The 16,199-nt window shown below is 42.8% G+C and overlaps 1 protein-coding gene across 2 annotated transcripts in view; it reads left to right on the top strand.

Annotated features, from left to right (window-relative positions):
- The first annotated feature begins 981 nt into the window (after positions 1 to 981).
- The window catches only part of cadm1b (cell adhesion molecule 1b), a 74,831-nt gene continuing 59,613 nt past the window's right edge, over positions 982 to 16,199 (top strand). The window contains exon 1 of one of the 2 annotated variants that reach the window (XM_062472834.1): positions 982 to 1,108. In XM_062472834.1, coding sequence (XP_062328818.1) covers positions 1,033 to 1,108 — 76 coding nt within the window. In that variant the 5' untranslated portion in view covers positions 982 to 1,032. The remainder of the gene's footprint in view (positions 1,109 to 16,199) is intronic. The other variant, XM_062472835.1, reaches the window with a different exon arrangement.

Below are 16,199 nucleotides of genomic sequence, written 5' to 3'. Positions count from 1 at the left end.
ATGCACTGAAAGCTCAATCTGTTTTAACCACTACCTTACAGAGGTACTATGTGCCACATTTTCTTACTGCAGGTATTCATGTAATACAATTCATGGAAGCTTCCAATCATTTAACTAGCTGGGAAAGACCAAGCTGCTCAGAGAAAAACACCTACTGTAGTGTGTGTCTCCAAAGTCGTGTGTGATTGACAGGCCGAGCTGGTGGGCTGCCACAGATAAGGACATCACAAATGAATTTGATGTGGGGAAATTCTATCTGTAGTGATGGAAACGGCATTAGAGTGAAGTTCTAAATGCTATCTGCTCATCAGTGGAATGAGGAGTGACACCAATTCTGGAGAAAAAGATTGTGCAATTAGCTTTCCTGCCGTGTTTTAACACAATAAAAAAAGGAAATGAGATTCTACATTATACACCCTTCCTTGTGACACTCCTTTAGCCAGAGTGGACAGGATGGATGCAGGAATAATGCAGGACCAGTTATCGCACACAGACTGTCTTGGTGTGGGGGCTATGGATTCAATTTACCCAGCTTCCCATGAAGATGAAACTCTTTTCCCCTCTATTTTGATTAGTCTTATTACAGTAATAATGATTCGTCCAGAATTAAACAGGGGGCGCTCTATGAGTCACAACGGTGACGATCAAGACCGAACTTCATAAATCACTGAATGTCTTTAAAACGATTGTACCCAAAACCATAGTAAAGTGTAAACTCCAACATAATCCCATAATTGCTTCTATCAATTTGGCTAAATTATTTAGAGGCTGCAGATGTATTGTGACATATTACATTCAAGGAAAGACCATTACAAATACCGATTTCAATGCTTCTTTTATGGAATGCACGCAGCCTGTAAAAACTAAATTTAGCTAAATCTTAAACAGAAGCTAGCTTGCCACGATAGATGGCAAATGTCACTGTCGGTTTCTCATTTGACAGCAGATTCCCTGTTTGCTCCCTCCTTCCACTCTCATCCTATGGCCGTCTCTAGGTGATTTAGCACCGCCAGTCTCGAGCAGGTGTCCAACATGGCGATCACGGGGAACGGATCTCTCACTTTTTCTCTATCTATATTCGTGATTTCAGCAGCGTTTCTTCTGAAAGGTATGTTTTCTTGCACTACGTTTCCACCTAAACATGTAATAACAGATTTCAAAGTGAAAGGAAAACATTGTTTAACTTGAGTCGAGCTGGCACGGATGCGCATCATTTTACTGTAAAGCATCGTCACTTTTCTTCTTATTTCCTTAATCCAAATCTGTTCTGCTACTCAGTTTTTAAGAAATATATTAGCCTATAAATACAGCACATTTCTGTCGATTTAAAATGGCTCGAATTGGCTACCTCTGCACACTGTTTCTCAGTAGTGTATTGGAACATAAACTAAAAGTGCCGTGTTACTGTAGCTTGGAGAAAGTCTAAACCCAACGTCCTAATTTTGCGCCAAAATACTGCCAATCCATAGATAATGAAAGGCTTTCTGTGAAACCGTGTCCACTAGACTAACCAACCTATAGGCAATCCAACACCAGTCTTTAACTTCTTGCGTGACGACTCGACTTCGGAGTCCAAATAAAACACGACCTAACTTTAAATCCAGTTTTTAACGGGGAATTAACCTAGTGTAATTATTTATTATAAATAAATGTGTTATGTGCGGAAACCGGTATGCGCTATGAAAAACACGCATTGCAGCGGTGCCATCGTGAGTCTGTCCTTTAGCCCGACGCGTGAACAGGTTAGGCGCATGACGTTTGGATAGACTACCCAGAATCTAGCCACTTTGCTGCGTTTTTGTCGTTAAAGAGTTGTGAATGGTGGGAATTGTGTTGGTATATCATTCAACCTGTTCATTCGTTGTGGTAGTGTCAGACAGTTTAGTCCTTCAAGGGTTGTCAACAATGATGTGAGTTCAGAACCTGACGGACTTGTGCTTTTTCACCACACAGATGCGCTGAAAGATCATTAACAAAATGTTCCCTCGTACACGAAACCCATTCCCGATCTCTTCACGACTCAAATAAGCTATTTACAATAATCCCCAAAATATAGTATACGGCCATTCTCATTGTATGAACTAATTTAGGTCATACTATAACCGAATTGGCTGCATCCAGCTCCTTGACGTATTTTAACAATTGGAAACTACATTGTATTGGTAATATTGGTTTGATGGAGCCAAAAGGAGATTAACTTTGAAATTGATTCAGTGTTTCTTGGTTATCTGTTATCTTTATACAATAGCAACAGGTCTCAGGCTACTTCAAACATGTTTGAATATTGCATGTTGAGATTATGCCTTTATATGCTCCCTGTGGGAACTGAGTCTTTCTCTTCTTCTCATTCCCTCTTTCACTGTCTTTCTTTCATCCCCTCTCTCTCTCTCTCTCTCTCTCTCTCTCTCTCTCTCTCTCTCTCTCTCTCTCTCTCTCTCTCTCTCTCTCTCTCTCTCTCTCTCTCTCTCTCTCTCTTTAGTCCCTGTATGGAATACCACCATAGGTTGAAATTGAATTATATCTGTTGGTTTAAATTGATAAATGTTGAATTGCCTTTGAAATGCATCTGCTGTATTGTGGAGTGTATCTCCCTGTCTCTATTGATTGTCATCCACCTCAAAATTACATATCAGATTGTCCCCACAAATGCACAATAGCTCATGCCTCAATACGCTAAGCATTGCAGCATTTAAAGATTAATGCAGTTTTTTGTGAGCGAATAATGTTCCAAGCCAAGAAAGTCATGTGACTGCAGATCTTTTTCATTGATTTGATTGCCATTGCACCAACACATTGCCAGCAAGGAGAGGGTTGACCACTGAACTCAAAACACCTGTACAGCCAGTATGCTGTTTGACAACTCCTCTCTTTTGAATAGCTCAATATTTTGATGATGTAAGTATGAAACTGGAGCTCTGAGTGGATGTGAAGATCTGGCCCAGCAGGCCAAGGAGGTTTAGCTGTGACGTGATTGGTTGGTTTAGGTATGCTAAAGCATAAAAGGACAATAGATGTAGAAAAGAAGTAGCTTCATTCTTCATAGTGGATGTGGAGGACTGTGCAGATGATACTGTAGGAAGAAGATGACTCATAACTAAAGCCGAGACACACTACCTTGGTTCATCTGTTTTGCGATGATCTGCTTCGATAATACATGAAACGTAAACAATCTGAACACTGACAGCATTTCTAATCTGTGTGTTTTTCCAGAGGCGATGTCTGTTATGAGCCATATCAGCTGCAGTGCGATCATGCTGTTTCACTGGGTTGTGTAATTCCTCGTATTGTGATCCTGGGCTGATCTCATTCATCAGCAGTGAGTGACGCTGAAGTGGATCGATGCAACCTGTTGTAGAGCCTTAGGTGCTGCTGACAGACAGGGCTCCTGCACAAACACCGGAAACACACTGCCGTTACCGCACGCCGTGCTGGTCGTACAGGTCGAAAATGTGGGATCCTGCCTTCCGATTGTGGATGACTGGCTCAGGGTTCATGAAGGGGTTGGTTTAGAAAACAGCAAACTGGGGAGATGTTCTTTCTCTTGCTCCTGATGCTTCTTCCTCCTGCCATGGGGGGTTTGATGAACTGAAATGGGACCCACTGGGCTAGTTCTGATAGATATCTGGCTTTGTGTTGTCCACGTGTCCTGCACATCTTCTCTGTTTGTTCATCTTTTGCTTCTGAATGCTGGCTGGCACTATAGTATCGTATCATGTTGGAACTGCTGTTGGTGCACATCGCATACAGCAGTTTTCAAAAACCTCGCCATGAGAGACACTTATCCTTTTTCGAGTTAAATTTGACACCCCGGCTAATAGTCCTAATACGTGCCAGCTTGTGAAGTATTTCATGGCCCGCATTTTACGTTGGGTTCACTACATCATTTGTAACAATAATACACTGTTCTATTTAAAGAAATTGAATTTATAGCTCATTAAAATTACATTACGCTGTGCTTAATATCCCTCTTCATAATTGCGAGATAATGTACGCCACTATTTTATGTTGTGGCAGCTGATGTTGCTGTTTCAGACAGAATAATCCACAGAACTGGCATCTCTTCTCTGAGCAGCTTGTGGAAGAGATTGTGTACTGTAGTAGCAATGACTTACCGTATATAATAAAATCATCCAGTTTTGTGTTGCTACGATCACTGAGAGTTGACAGAAGATTGCAAAGCCCCAAGCAGTATTTTATTGAGCTTGAGACTCTAATTCTGTGTGTTGTTCCCTTGTGTGTCTGTATGTGTGTGCATTTTGTTTGTGTGCATACAGCATGCATACTCATTTGTGTGTGCTTTTGTCCATTTGAGTGTGTGCGCTTAATGTGTGCGTTCACGTTCCACTTTCCTTCACTGTTGCTCTCCTTTCCTGTGTAGTTTTAACGGGAAGAAGCTCTCGCAGTTGTATAATTTTAGACTCAGAGTGAGTAGTGAGCTCGCTTTGTTGTATTTGTCTTCCCAAGCCAAACAGGTTGAAGGCAGTCACCGGGACGACAGTGTTTATAGAGAGCCGTGCTAAGCGGAGCCTGGAGAATGTCTCCCTGTCTTTGACCTTGTAGGCTTTTCTGCCTCTTGAAGACATAGTGACGCTCCCTCCAAGCAGGGAACACACTCCAACCTTCCATGTCAGCACACAGATAGCCCCTAGCTTCAATAAATACGTGCAATGTCAGGGTCAAAGGTAATAGCTGTTGAAGTCCTTGTCCCTGTAAGCATTTGGAAGTATTTTTATAAAGAAAAATGTGATGAATAAACACTACAAACAAATTACAAAGTCTCATGGCTGGAATTTCCAGTTTAACCCGAGTTTGGGAATGTTGCTGAGGGCTGCATCAGAACAGTGGTTCTTGATCTGTAGTAAACAGTCAATTAGAAGTGAGAGACTGATGAGGGTTTCTTTCATGGCTGTGAGGACAGAAGCCTCCATTCATGGTAGAGTTGTGGTAATGAGGAGAACTGATGTCTCAGTATGAATATGACATTGTTTTCCCCTGTCCTGGATTACAGGGAGCACTCTGCATTGTCCAGCCTGGCCTCTGTCAGTACATCACCGGAAGAAAATGGAATAGCTGTGTTTTTGTTTTTGTAGGACATGGAGTGCACATTAGTTTGGTTGATGGAGCAAACACAAACGCCATTCAAGGATGAGTACCAGCTCAGCCCAGCTCTTCCTGCTGATGAAGATGTAGGACACTTTGGCTGCTATGAAGTTTACAGAGAAATGTTTCCCAGAAACGCTAAGCCACTGGTAACTACCAGAACGTGGAATGCTTAAAAGCACTATTTCAGGTCAAGAACTTGACAAGCCATTTCATGTTAGTGTTGAGATAAAACTGTAATAGTATTACAGCCGTAATCATAACTTAAGTCGTGGAATCAAAGGGAGATGCAGTACGAGGATGTCTAGAAGGTTAAATGCAAGAATGCTTCAGGGCGTCCTTCAACTGTTGACTAGCATTGAAGGTGAAAGCTCTACAACTTTATCATTTCTAATCCAAACACCTCGGTTTTGTAAGACTCAATCTGTAGTTGCTGGCAAGTGGGCACAGCATACCTAGAATTGCACCGTCACTTCAACACATTAGAAATACCTTCTCCTCTTGGAAAAGGCCTCAGACAGTTACCTTCAAAACGGGCTCAGAGCAGTGTAAGAAACTGTCAGGGCAAAGCATATTCAGTATTTGCTTTCTTTTCTGTGCTGCAGTCTCTGCAGACACGGCTCATCATGGTTAAGTGATGTTGTTATCTTAGCAGATGCCGTTATACAGAGCGATTGGAATGGCATACATATTATCCACTTACACAGCCGGATCTGACTGGACCTGGGCACGGCACCTCTACCCTCCACCTGCCAACACTGCCAGCTCGCTTCTGGAAAATGGGTATTTACCCTAAACTGCTGGAGAATTGAAAGGGGACAATATAGTTTCACATATACTTGTAGACCCTCAAGACGTACGTCACAAGACTTCTTCTTTCATCACTCAACACAATCCCTTTCAGTCATTATCATGTCCTTCAAGGTACAACAATCTACCACTTGTATTCCATTAATTCTTTTGTAAAGTCCAATAAAGCAGTTATTATAGGTTGTATTGCATAGGGAGTAATTGCCTTGGCAGTGGCACAATGTGTGCAAATGACAGTACAACAAAATAAAGAAAGGGGACTTCATAAAATAGTGCATACAACAGTATCAACATTTGGCACAACTCAAACTTGATGTAATTTCTCAAGGTGAAATATAAGATAATTGAGCAGTGTTTACATGACAGAGGGCTATGATGGAGCTGTGCAGCCTGCCTAGGGGCATTGAGTTTGTGAGTTATCAGCCTGACACTAGACCTATCTTAATTACTCTCAGACACACTACTCTAATCTGTCATTGTCAAACCCATCAGCAGTGTGCAACCCAAGCAATAATAATCAGTCAGCCTAAACCAGGAGCCTATTGATTGCTTCTCAGACTTGAGCAACATTGTTGAGGGGTGACAGTAAGGCCATGCCATTAATGGGAGTAGGAAACCTAAATTCATCCTCCTAAGAGGACAGAGAGATGGATAGAAGAGGAAAATACAGACTTTGGTCCTATAGCTGGGCTAATCCTGCTTAACCAGGAAAGCAAGTATTCTGCCAAACAACCAATCAGGATCGTAGTGGTCCAGTACAAGCGTTGGATACCTACGTTGAACAGGATTTATCATTGCTATGAGCCGTTTGAACAGATATTTCATTGTCAGAAGTCATTTTGTCATAATGAAACTTTGTGGTATTTGACCCTGTCAGTCAATCAATTCAATTAATACTTTTAGAACCAGCAGCTTTCCTGTGCATTTATTTTGTTTATCTCTAGCATTGCAGCCCTGCAGAAGTCTATCCTTAACCGTCTGGACTCAGGTAGGGAGCTCTCGTCTTCCTTGTCCCCCCTCATCTGCTCTGCTGGCGTGTCCTTTAGTCATCCTGAACACTAAACCCCCTCCACAATGTTAATCTAATTCCACCAAGTCAGGCCCATTGATTTCCCTTCACAGGGATCTAAAACAGAATGAATGGGAAAGAGTTTTCACCAACAAAGCTATTTAAACTCATGTGTTGTTCCACTCATGGCAGTGTCTGTCATTTAACATTTGGAACATATGGGATTTTGCCCTCTACGACAGGGTATGGACTTAAATATTCAGTCTGTGCGTGCACCTTCTCACAAGTGGAGCTTAACACAATTGTGGACTGTGGCTGTTTGTTTGGAGTACATTTACATGGCTCTGAAAATGGTGTTCTTAGAAAAAAGACCGTCTTTGATTTGGCTTTGAATGCCTTTCCTCGGCACATAATGGTGGTGAATAAAGTTAGCATTGTTAAATAGGCTTACTTTTTCCTCGAACCTTTGTTTAACATGTTTAGTTTGGCTACCAGTCATGAGCCCAAAAATATCCCAGAAATGTATGTCTGTGAAAGTTATTATGTGGTTATTCTTTACAGTCCATCAACAAATCTATGCCCTCTTCCTGCCTCTCCTTCCTGCAGTCAACCTCGTCCTTCTCCAATGTGAAAACAGTCTTGTCCTCTAAACCGATTGTTTGCAGATTCATGCCTCCAAGGGTAACTTTCTACTGTCTTAAACCAATATCAATAAAGCAAACAGTCCAAGCCTCAGGATGGCATTATAAAGAATAGGATGTCTAGACCTAATAAAAACCAAACACACTGTTATTAGAAACCAGCAGGAGTTATGGCCTGTGAGCAGTAAGATGACATCCATCAATTTAGAGTTTTATTGGAAAATGTAGATGGGGTGCTATGGGAGATGTAAATTATTTATTTAGCATGAAGTTGTGGTTGAGCAGACAGGAGTATTGTGTCTTCTGTGAGAGCAAGGATGGGTCTTTGTGACAAAGGCACTGCCAGAACTAAGGATGATTTCCCAAGCCTGAGAATACGGCCTGTCAGTAATTGGGTTGGAGCAAGGCAGTCTGATTATCTTGTTCACTTTATTAGACTTAAGATGGACTGACAGTAACATGTTCTAGGAGTATAGTAAAAAGGAAATATTGTGAGATGAGAGAAGAAGTCCAAACATAAATGTTATTCTGCAGATGCTGTCAGAACACATACTTGACTTTGAATATGACTTTAAAATGCAAATTTAATTCAGATTTCCCTATAACCCCACATCATTCTGGGCGTATTAATTTGTACCACTTCACATTCAAGATTTTCTGATTTGTCCTGTTTTTTTGTTAGCAGTAAATGAAAGGTTTGGCGGCAAACAATGTGTGACTCAGTCTTATCACATTGTCACATGTAGCAGGAAGTAAACACTGCAATCAGGACTCCTCCTCCATATTGCTAGATAATTTTAGGTCTTCGCTGATGCAGGGACTTTTATAATGTGACTTTGTCAAATTGTGATTACTGAACCTGTTTGAAAGCAGCCCATAATAAGTATACTCAGTTACTGTAGCATAACAATAAAGGCTGTACAGTAGCATGGATCCTGAAGTACATTTTCTGGTGGATGCAATCAGAAAGTCTGAAATACATTTGCTCTGTACTTTTTTGAAAATAATATTTTCAGTTGCGAGTACAGCCAAATTGCCTGGTCAAAGTTCCACTTTGGCTTCATCAACATATACTGTATCTACTTATAAAACTTACAGTATCTAGGATATCTAATCAACAAGCAGCTACATCTGGTGAGAAAATCCTTTCTATATTGACAGATCAGTATTTTTTTGCACATGGGTGTTTCAAGCAACAAATATACTGATTTAAAACTCAGTATTTCCTTGTTATAAAAACTAAACACAAATGTAGCATAGAAAACAGTCTTTGAAGGGTCATGGTCGCTTAAATCTTAGAATTAAGAATTTGTTTTCTAACTGTGTGTCTGGCATGTGTCTGATGAAAATGATAATGTTCAAATGTGAGCGAAAGGCCATGTATTTTGATTCTGATTTTGTGTGTGTGATGAAAATCAGACTGCTGATTTGACTTGACACCCTCTGGTTTAGTGTGATTGCTAGCCACATGCGGCCACAGAGACTGCCGTTTAGCCTTTCATGTGCTCCAAATCTGACATGTTCCAGCTCACCCAGCAATGTGCTCGGTCAGATAATGAGAGTTTAAGACACAGAGTCATCCCCTGACTGGTAATTAAATCATGTCACAGTATAAGCAGCAGGCTGGGATGTTTTGCCATAGAGATTGTATAACTTTTGAAAGAGGCTTATGTTGGTCATAGCTAGCAACCCAGATGCAGGCATATTCCTTTAAGACATACTATTGTCTTGATTTACCTACTCAGACATCTATCAACGTGTCTGATTGTTTTCATTGATTCGTGTTGGTGGTTTTACTCAACAACAACTTGATATCAATAAACAGACTTGATATCAATAAACAGACTTTCTCATGACAAATGTTATTAAAAAGGTAATCTCAAATGTTCTACATCTGTATATTAGGTTTTAGTTCTGCACTGCTTCGTGTTCACCTTCTAATCCTGCATGGACTGCATTTGCTAAGCAATTTTATTTGAAAACATTTTACACAGCCCTTTCTGGCTTCACATCTGTAGGGAAAGCAGAATTGTGACAGTCCTGAGGAAAACATGACGTAGCAAAAGTGCGATCTGGCGAGCATTCAGATATCTGGGGTGGAGCTGGAACCGAAGGGAGACGACCTAACAGCAAGGCTTCACGACTCAGGAGACAGCTGAGGGACGCACGCAGCAGACTGACCCCTTCGGCTGTCGTGTCAAATTAATCAGAAGTGAAATGAAGAGCTGCTTTTTATTGTGCTTATATTAAGTGCAATAGAGCTTGAACACGTTTTAATGGGAGGCAGTTTACTCCACAACTGCTTGTTTAATGACAGCCAGAATCCCTTGAGGAAGGCACCTGCCAGTAAAACTCTTCACATTCCACTGACATTAATATGTAAATGTATCATCTGGAGTCTCATACTGTAAACTATGTAGAAATTAGAATGATGAATTATGAGTAAACAAACTATCAGGGTGATGGATGCCATGTTTCTGGTGCCAGGTATTCCTTGTACAGAGATTATACGTAATTGTGTGTAATGATTCCCCAGACTGAACAGGACGTCAGACTGAGACGGGTGTTGGTTTTTTGTTTTTTCGCCTCCCGCCATCACTCTTTGTGTGGGTAGGTCACCTCCGAAGATTCATCACCTCTCATGTCAACAACACCGACGCAATCTACAGGAAAACACTGCCGTCCTCCACGGCTAGCTATGCATTACCGGGCCCGGCCAGCCCAGCCAACTGACGTTTACAAAGGCATAATTATGGAATATTAAGCCATCACAAAGACATATGAGTCAGAGAAGATATGCAAAACTGCATTGAAGGCCACTTGGTTTACTCTCAACACTTTCAGGATGGTATGGAGGGGGCTAGGGGATGGGTGTGTGTCTGCAGATGTAATTAGAATTGGTATTTATGGGTCCAATCAAGCTTTCAGTCAGGAAGAGGCTCATTTGAAGGTGACACAGGGATGCATCACCCCATATTGCAGACGCTCTGACAGGAGCCTTTTAGATGCACCATCTCCACACACAGCCTTTTAAATCATCATCAATCCCGACATTTGCCTGCTAGTTCTCATGACATGCAGTCTTTATGGAGTGGGCTAATACAGCAGCACTCCCAAGCCCAGCAACTGGAGTGACATTGAATCTGTCAGTGTGTCTGTGGTTTCAACGCTAAGCATGCTCGCGCCCACGTTTGTGCTGCTGCTGGTTCGCTGATAACCTGTCTGTGATGCGTTCGTTTGGCACTGTTCCGTGTGTCCCCTGTTAACATTCCTCTGCGCTTCCCTCTTGTACCTACGCCTGTGCTACTCCGTGTTAGCACATGGGTGATGTGGCTGCTTGAGTTAGTTGTCTGTGAGACCAGCCTGTCAGGCTTGTCTGGGAGAGGGAGCGGGAGCGGGAGCGTCTCGTTAGGCCTGGCGCTCGCTGCTGGAGCTGCTCCTCCTCCAGCTGTCAAACGCTTCTTGACACATGCTGCCTCCTATCCTGCCTCCCATCCTGCCTCCATACGGCCGGCCCGCTGTCACAAGGGTTAGCGATGACGACGATGAGGTCGCTTTATTATTGGATGTTGATCTGATGAGCAGCACCCTCCCCTCATCCTTCCCAACGCTCCCCTGGCCTACATACACCAGGGCCCCATAGTGCTGCCTGAGGCCGGGTGTGGGCCCAGACCCAGAAAGTCTTCTGATGCTCGGGGACAGATTGTCCTCAACCCGTCCCCCCCCCCCTCCCCCACCCCCTGACTGTCCTTCCCCTAGGCTGTGAGGTTACAAGACCCAATACTGCCAGGTATTCTTAAAGTCCATCCTACTAATGATAAATCCAGCTCAGTCAGATTTGGAGATGATCAAAGGCAAGGCATCAAAGCCCTTTACTGAGGTAATTAGTCTCTCATTAACCATATCTTTGACAAATATACCCTCCCTGGCATCGAAAGCACTCTATTAATCATAAACTTGGATCTGACAAACGAATATGATGCAATGATGAAACACACATGTCAGACAATCTGGGATGTTATATCAGTGATGGATTATGGTACTGGCTGTCAAGAAATAAGCACAATCTCCATGTGATGTATGGCTGCAGGGGATATGTTTTGGGTCATCTTGCTGTCACCATATTTCTTCCACAGAGCCTGTTATGGTCATCATTATCAATCTATAACCTGTTATGGGAATATTCTTTTCTCTGAAACTCCCTGGTGTCAACACTTCCAGCTTGTTATCACCAAAACAGTCTAAATAGATGATCTCACCCGCCACCTAAACATGATATCCTCCACACATTAGGAGGACGTGAAGACAGCCCCCCCTTGCTCTCTCCTCCTCCTCCTCCTCCTTCTCCTCTTCAAGCCCCCGTATTCCTGCTGGATCTCCCCAGGCAGGGAGGACAAGACAGGACAGAGGAGGATAAATTACACCCACGGAGCCCCAGCTCTCTCTCCAGCTTTCATTTGCACCAGCAATTAATCAGCCATCACTGGAGAGCTCCTACATGTCAGGCCTGGGATTTTATTAGGGATGTCCTTTATAGGCGTTAATGAGACTTATGTCTTCCTTGAGTATTTCATTTGCGGCACACAGACTGGCTGTGTTGTAACCTTGAGGTGGCAAAGGCCCCTCCACTCACAGGGAAGCTCTGCCTGTCCTTTGCTGCTCGCCTTTCAAGACTCCTAGCTAGATTCTCTCATTCACTTCCTTGCTTTCCGCTAGCTGCTCTAATTAGACACAGCTTTGTGTCTCTGAGGTGTCTAATTATAGATGCAATTAGACCCTATTAATTCTGTTTATTTTATGCATTCTTCTTCGTTTAACTTAAAAGCAAAACTTTGCCCCCACCCTTTTTTTAATTTTTGACTTTAATTGTTTTTGCATTAATGTTTTGTTGTTTAATGCCGGTTATGTTTAATTTAGAAGTTAATTCAGAATGGATTCTTTCAAAGCTGACAGCCTGGACTGCTAGCCTGTCAGACCTGGAGCTCTGTGAAGTGCCCTAGGCTCCAAATGGACCTAAATCAGAGCCTGTCCTCTCAGTCAGGTCATATAGGAGCAGGTAATGCAGCACAACTTCTCTTTCCTGAGAATACTTGGTAGGACAGGATCAAATTATGTAATTACTTTGACTCTAAACTTAACATTACCTAACATAATGTATTGACCTTCCGAGCAGTGAACGGGACTGCACCCGTCTACATCAAGTCTCTCCTGCAGCCTTACACCCCCACCCGTCACCTACGGTCTTCTTCAGACAACCGCCTGGTGGTCCCACCGCTCAAGACCGCCCGGTCCCAACACAAGCTCTTCTCCTGTCTGGCCCCCCAGTGGTGGAATCAACTCCCCACCTCCATCAGAGACACTGACTGTCTCTCCACCTTCAAGAAAAGGCTCAAGACGCACTTGTTCCGGGAGTACAACGGTACTTAGGAATGGTTCGCTTGACCCGATGTTAGTTTCCTCAAGGATCACAATGACTCTTGCTCAGAGACTTGTTGCTCTTGTGGTTAGTGGTAACTGATTTAAAATTGTTTGTACTCGCTGTGATATATTGTTTGTATTAGTGTTGTTTTTTTTTTTTTTTTTTTTTTTTTTTTTTCACAGGTACACTTGCACTTATAGCAGTTCATGTTGTTTAATTGTAACTTGTTTAACTACATGCTCTTATGGTTCTTCCCTTTGGCACTTACTTTGGTTGTTCACAATGTGTGCTTCATGTTTTGGCTACTCGCAATGTTTTCGTTGTCAATCTCGTTGTTATGATCAGTGACCAATGCACTTTGTAAAGCTCTCTCTTGGAAGTCGCTTTGGATAAAAGCGTCTGCTAAATGAATAAATGTAAATGTAAATAATGGTCATGTTATTTGTTAGTATGTTAATAGCATGTTACAATAGCATATTTTGGCTATTCTTTGTTTATGAAACAAAGAATATGCTGTATATGATATTACAGTTCTGGAGTCAGGAGTGTATAGCATCCCTTTTTCCCTGTCTACGTCTGGACAGCAAAAGCAATACAAATACATTTAAAGGGAGTGTCCCTAACCAGTTGGCCTCAAAGACCAGGGTAGTGGTTTGTGGGACTTCTGTTAGCATTTTTAGAGGGCCTGGTGCCTTAATGTGCCCATGTGCTCTGCAGACTGGGTCATATTATGGTAACAGAGAAACTCTGGTCAAAGTGTAGTTAAAGAAAAGAAATACAGAGCAGTTCAACTGGTTGAAGTGATGCATTGTATGTAAACTCAAATAATGTGGAGGTCTAAAAATGTCTTACCATAAATACCCATAATCTACCCCAGCAAGGTGCAAATTTGGGGTTAGTTTACAGTAAATGATAAGGCTGTATTGTCCATCAGACTCACAATCAGTAGGTGAGTAACAGTTATGAACACCACACAAGGGTTGATTCTCCTCATTCAAGACATCCGTATCCCATGTCCTCCCAGAGTGAGGTATCTGATGGTGAGTTAATATGTGCATGCCCTCTGCTCCCATGGTCATCAACCATGTGCTCCAGCACTGCTGGAGGAGATAGTACCCTTCCTGCCAACAGATTGGATGTAATTCCGTTCTCGAATTCCGGGCTCTTTGGAAATCGTTTCATTCACAACCTTGAGAGTTGTGGTCAACACTTGTAAAGGCATTTTACAACAAAGAATTACCGAGACTTGATTGTAAAATGTTGCCCTACCATCAGCGTACAAGATTTTAGGGGGGGGAGGGGGGGTCAAATAAAGAAGTGTGCAGTTAGTAGAGCTGCACTCCTCCAGATGCTGGGGCAGAAATAGCAGTGTGTCATTATGGTTGCACTGGGGGGAAACACCCTGTGTTTAGTCTGCTGTGGGGGTTGTGTGGCGATCAGGGGGGGAGTTCTGGCAGATATGCATACGAAAAACAGTCTAAATTAGACCTTTATGATCCAGCCTCACTCTGCCTCTGAATTACACAGCTTCAGGCATTGAGATTTTTCATCTTTTCAAGTGATAGGGTAAATTGAGGGGGGGGGGGGGAGAACCTTGCTCGTAACACGGATGTCAGATTATGATGAAATTCTCAACAAAAAGACTACGATTCTTGTAGGACTTTGTTAAATTGTGTCCAATGAATTTACAGTTGAGGTTTTTCCGAGGTGATGTTTAAATTCATGAACAAGATCAATGGAGTTTGAGCCTTTGTTGTGTCTGGGTGAACGCTCGACTGCAGGTTGGGCTGTAGTGGCCTTGGCAGCAGATGACTCAGGGTGCCCTCATATGATGCAATGCAACCGCAATTCCATATTCCTTTGAACTTGGCCTTTCAAGTCAGTCTAGCAAATGTTCCTATTTCTGTTATTGTTTTTGTCTTTGTTGTCCTTTTGGTTCTTTGCTCGAGTGTCGTCATCGGCAGTCACAGAGATATATATCATTTGCTCAGATTCGTGTCAGTTCTCACTGGGTGAACCGAATCTCTGTGGGATTGAGTGATGTGTCTGATGAGGGGTTACCGGTTGAGGCAGAGTAGCTCTCTCCAGAGGCTCTCTCATCTTAATGGTGGGTAGATGTTTCTGGAGGTCTGGTATGGAGCTAAAGAGTTGAGCGTGTACCACATACCGCAGAGGCCCGAGTTCTATTCAGGCCAGCCTGGGCCGTTTCCTGCATGCTATCCCCTCTCTCTTTCCCTGCCTTTCCTGTCACTCTTTCACTGTCTCTACCAAATAATAAAAGCCAAACAAAAGTGATGTTAGAGGAGGATGGGGATGATGTTCAAGAGGAAGGATGGGTTCTAACAGAGGACAGCGAGGGCTATGTGCATGTGGTAGGTTACTGTTCATCTTTGACAAAATCTCTTCAGTGATTCTTTCTCCTCAGTTTGAGGTCTTATTGCCCACACCTCGTTTCAGACTCTTAGATTAAGGCACTCCTGGTAAGTGAGAATTTATTCTTCACAGAGGGATATTTGGCCGCCGTATTACCTGGCACAGAGCTGATGAATTTCTGGAATGAAAACACTCCCATTCTTCTGTGAGGGAGCCACTGTGAAATATTTTTTCAGTATGATGACTAAACATTTCAGATTCAGAATATACCATCCCAGCTCGTTTGGAGCTGTTGGGAGGCCCTACGTATGGAGTTGTTCTCTTAATAAGACTCCAAATGGATCTCAAGTGCTCCTTTCTTGAGTGCCTTCAAAGATGTGCTCTGTCTGACAGTGTGACTCCATAAACCCTCAGTCAGACCTGAGATGTGTGATTTACACCTGATTCTACCTTGCATTCCACTTTAACAACCTGCCCTGGACCCTTAATAGCCTGTAGGGCCATTCTCAACAAGCCTTTCAATCTGACCGCTGTCCACCACGGTCTCATATCGACCCTCTCAGACGAGGAGGCCCCTTTCATCCATCTTTAGCTTTATGCTTAAACCAATACCAGTCCCTATGCTCAGCTGATTATATCTCTGGCTTTTCGTCTGTGTATACCTCATGCAAGTCCTAACACAGCTATTGCTGTCCTGAGTCGTCAAGGCTGCTGGAGAACTGTGATGCTCTCGTTGACATTCAGAGGCACCATCATTTGATTAGCAGACTTTTTGAAAGGGAGAGGTGTTGGTTGATGAGTGCTGGGAAGTGAGGTGAATCAGGATTTTATAAACACCAGATGGTTC

Source organism: Osmerus eperlanus, chromosome 11, assembly GCF_963692335.1.
Source record: "Osmerus eperlanus chromosome 11, fOsmEpe2.1, whole genome shotgun sequence".
NCBI lineage: Eukaryota > Metazoa > Chordata > Actinopteri > Osmeriformes > Osmeridae > Osmerus > Osmerus eperlanus.
This window is presented reverse-complemented; position numbering and strand designations above follow the sequence as displayed.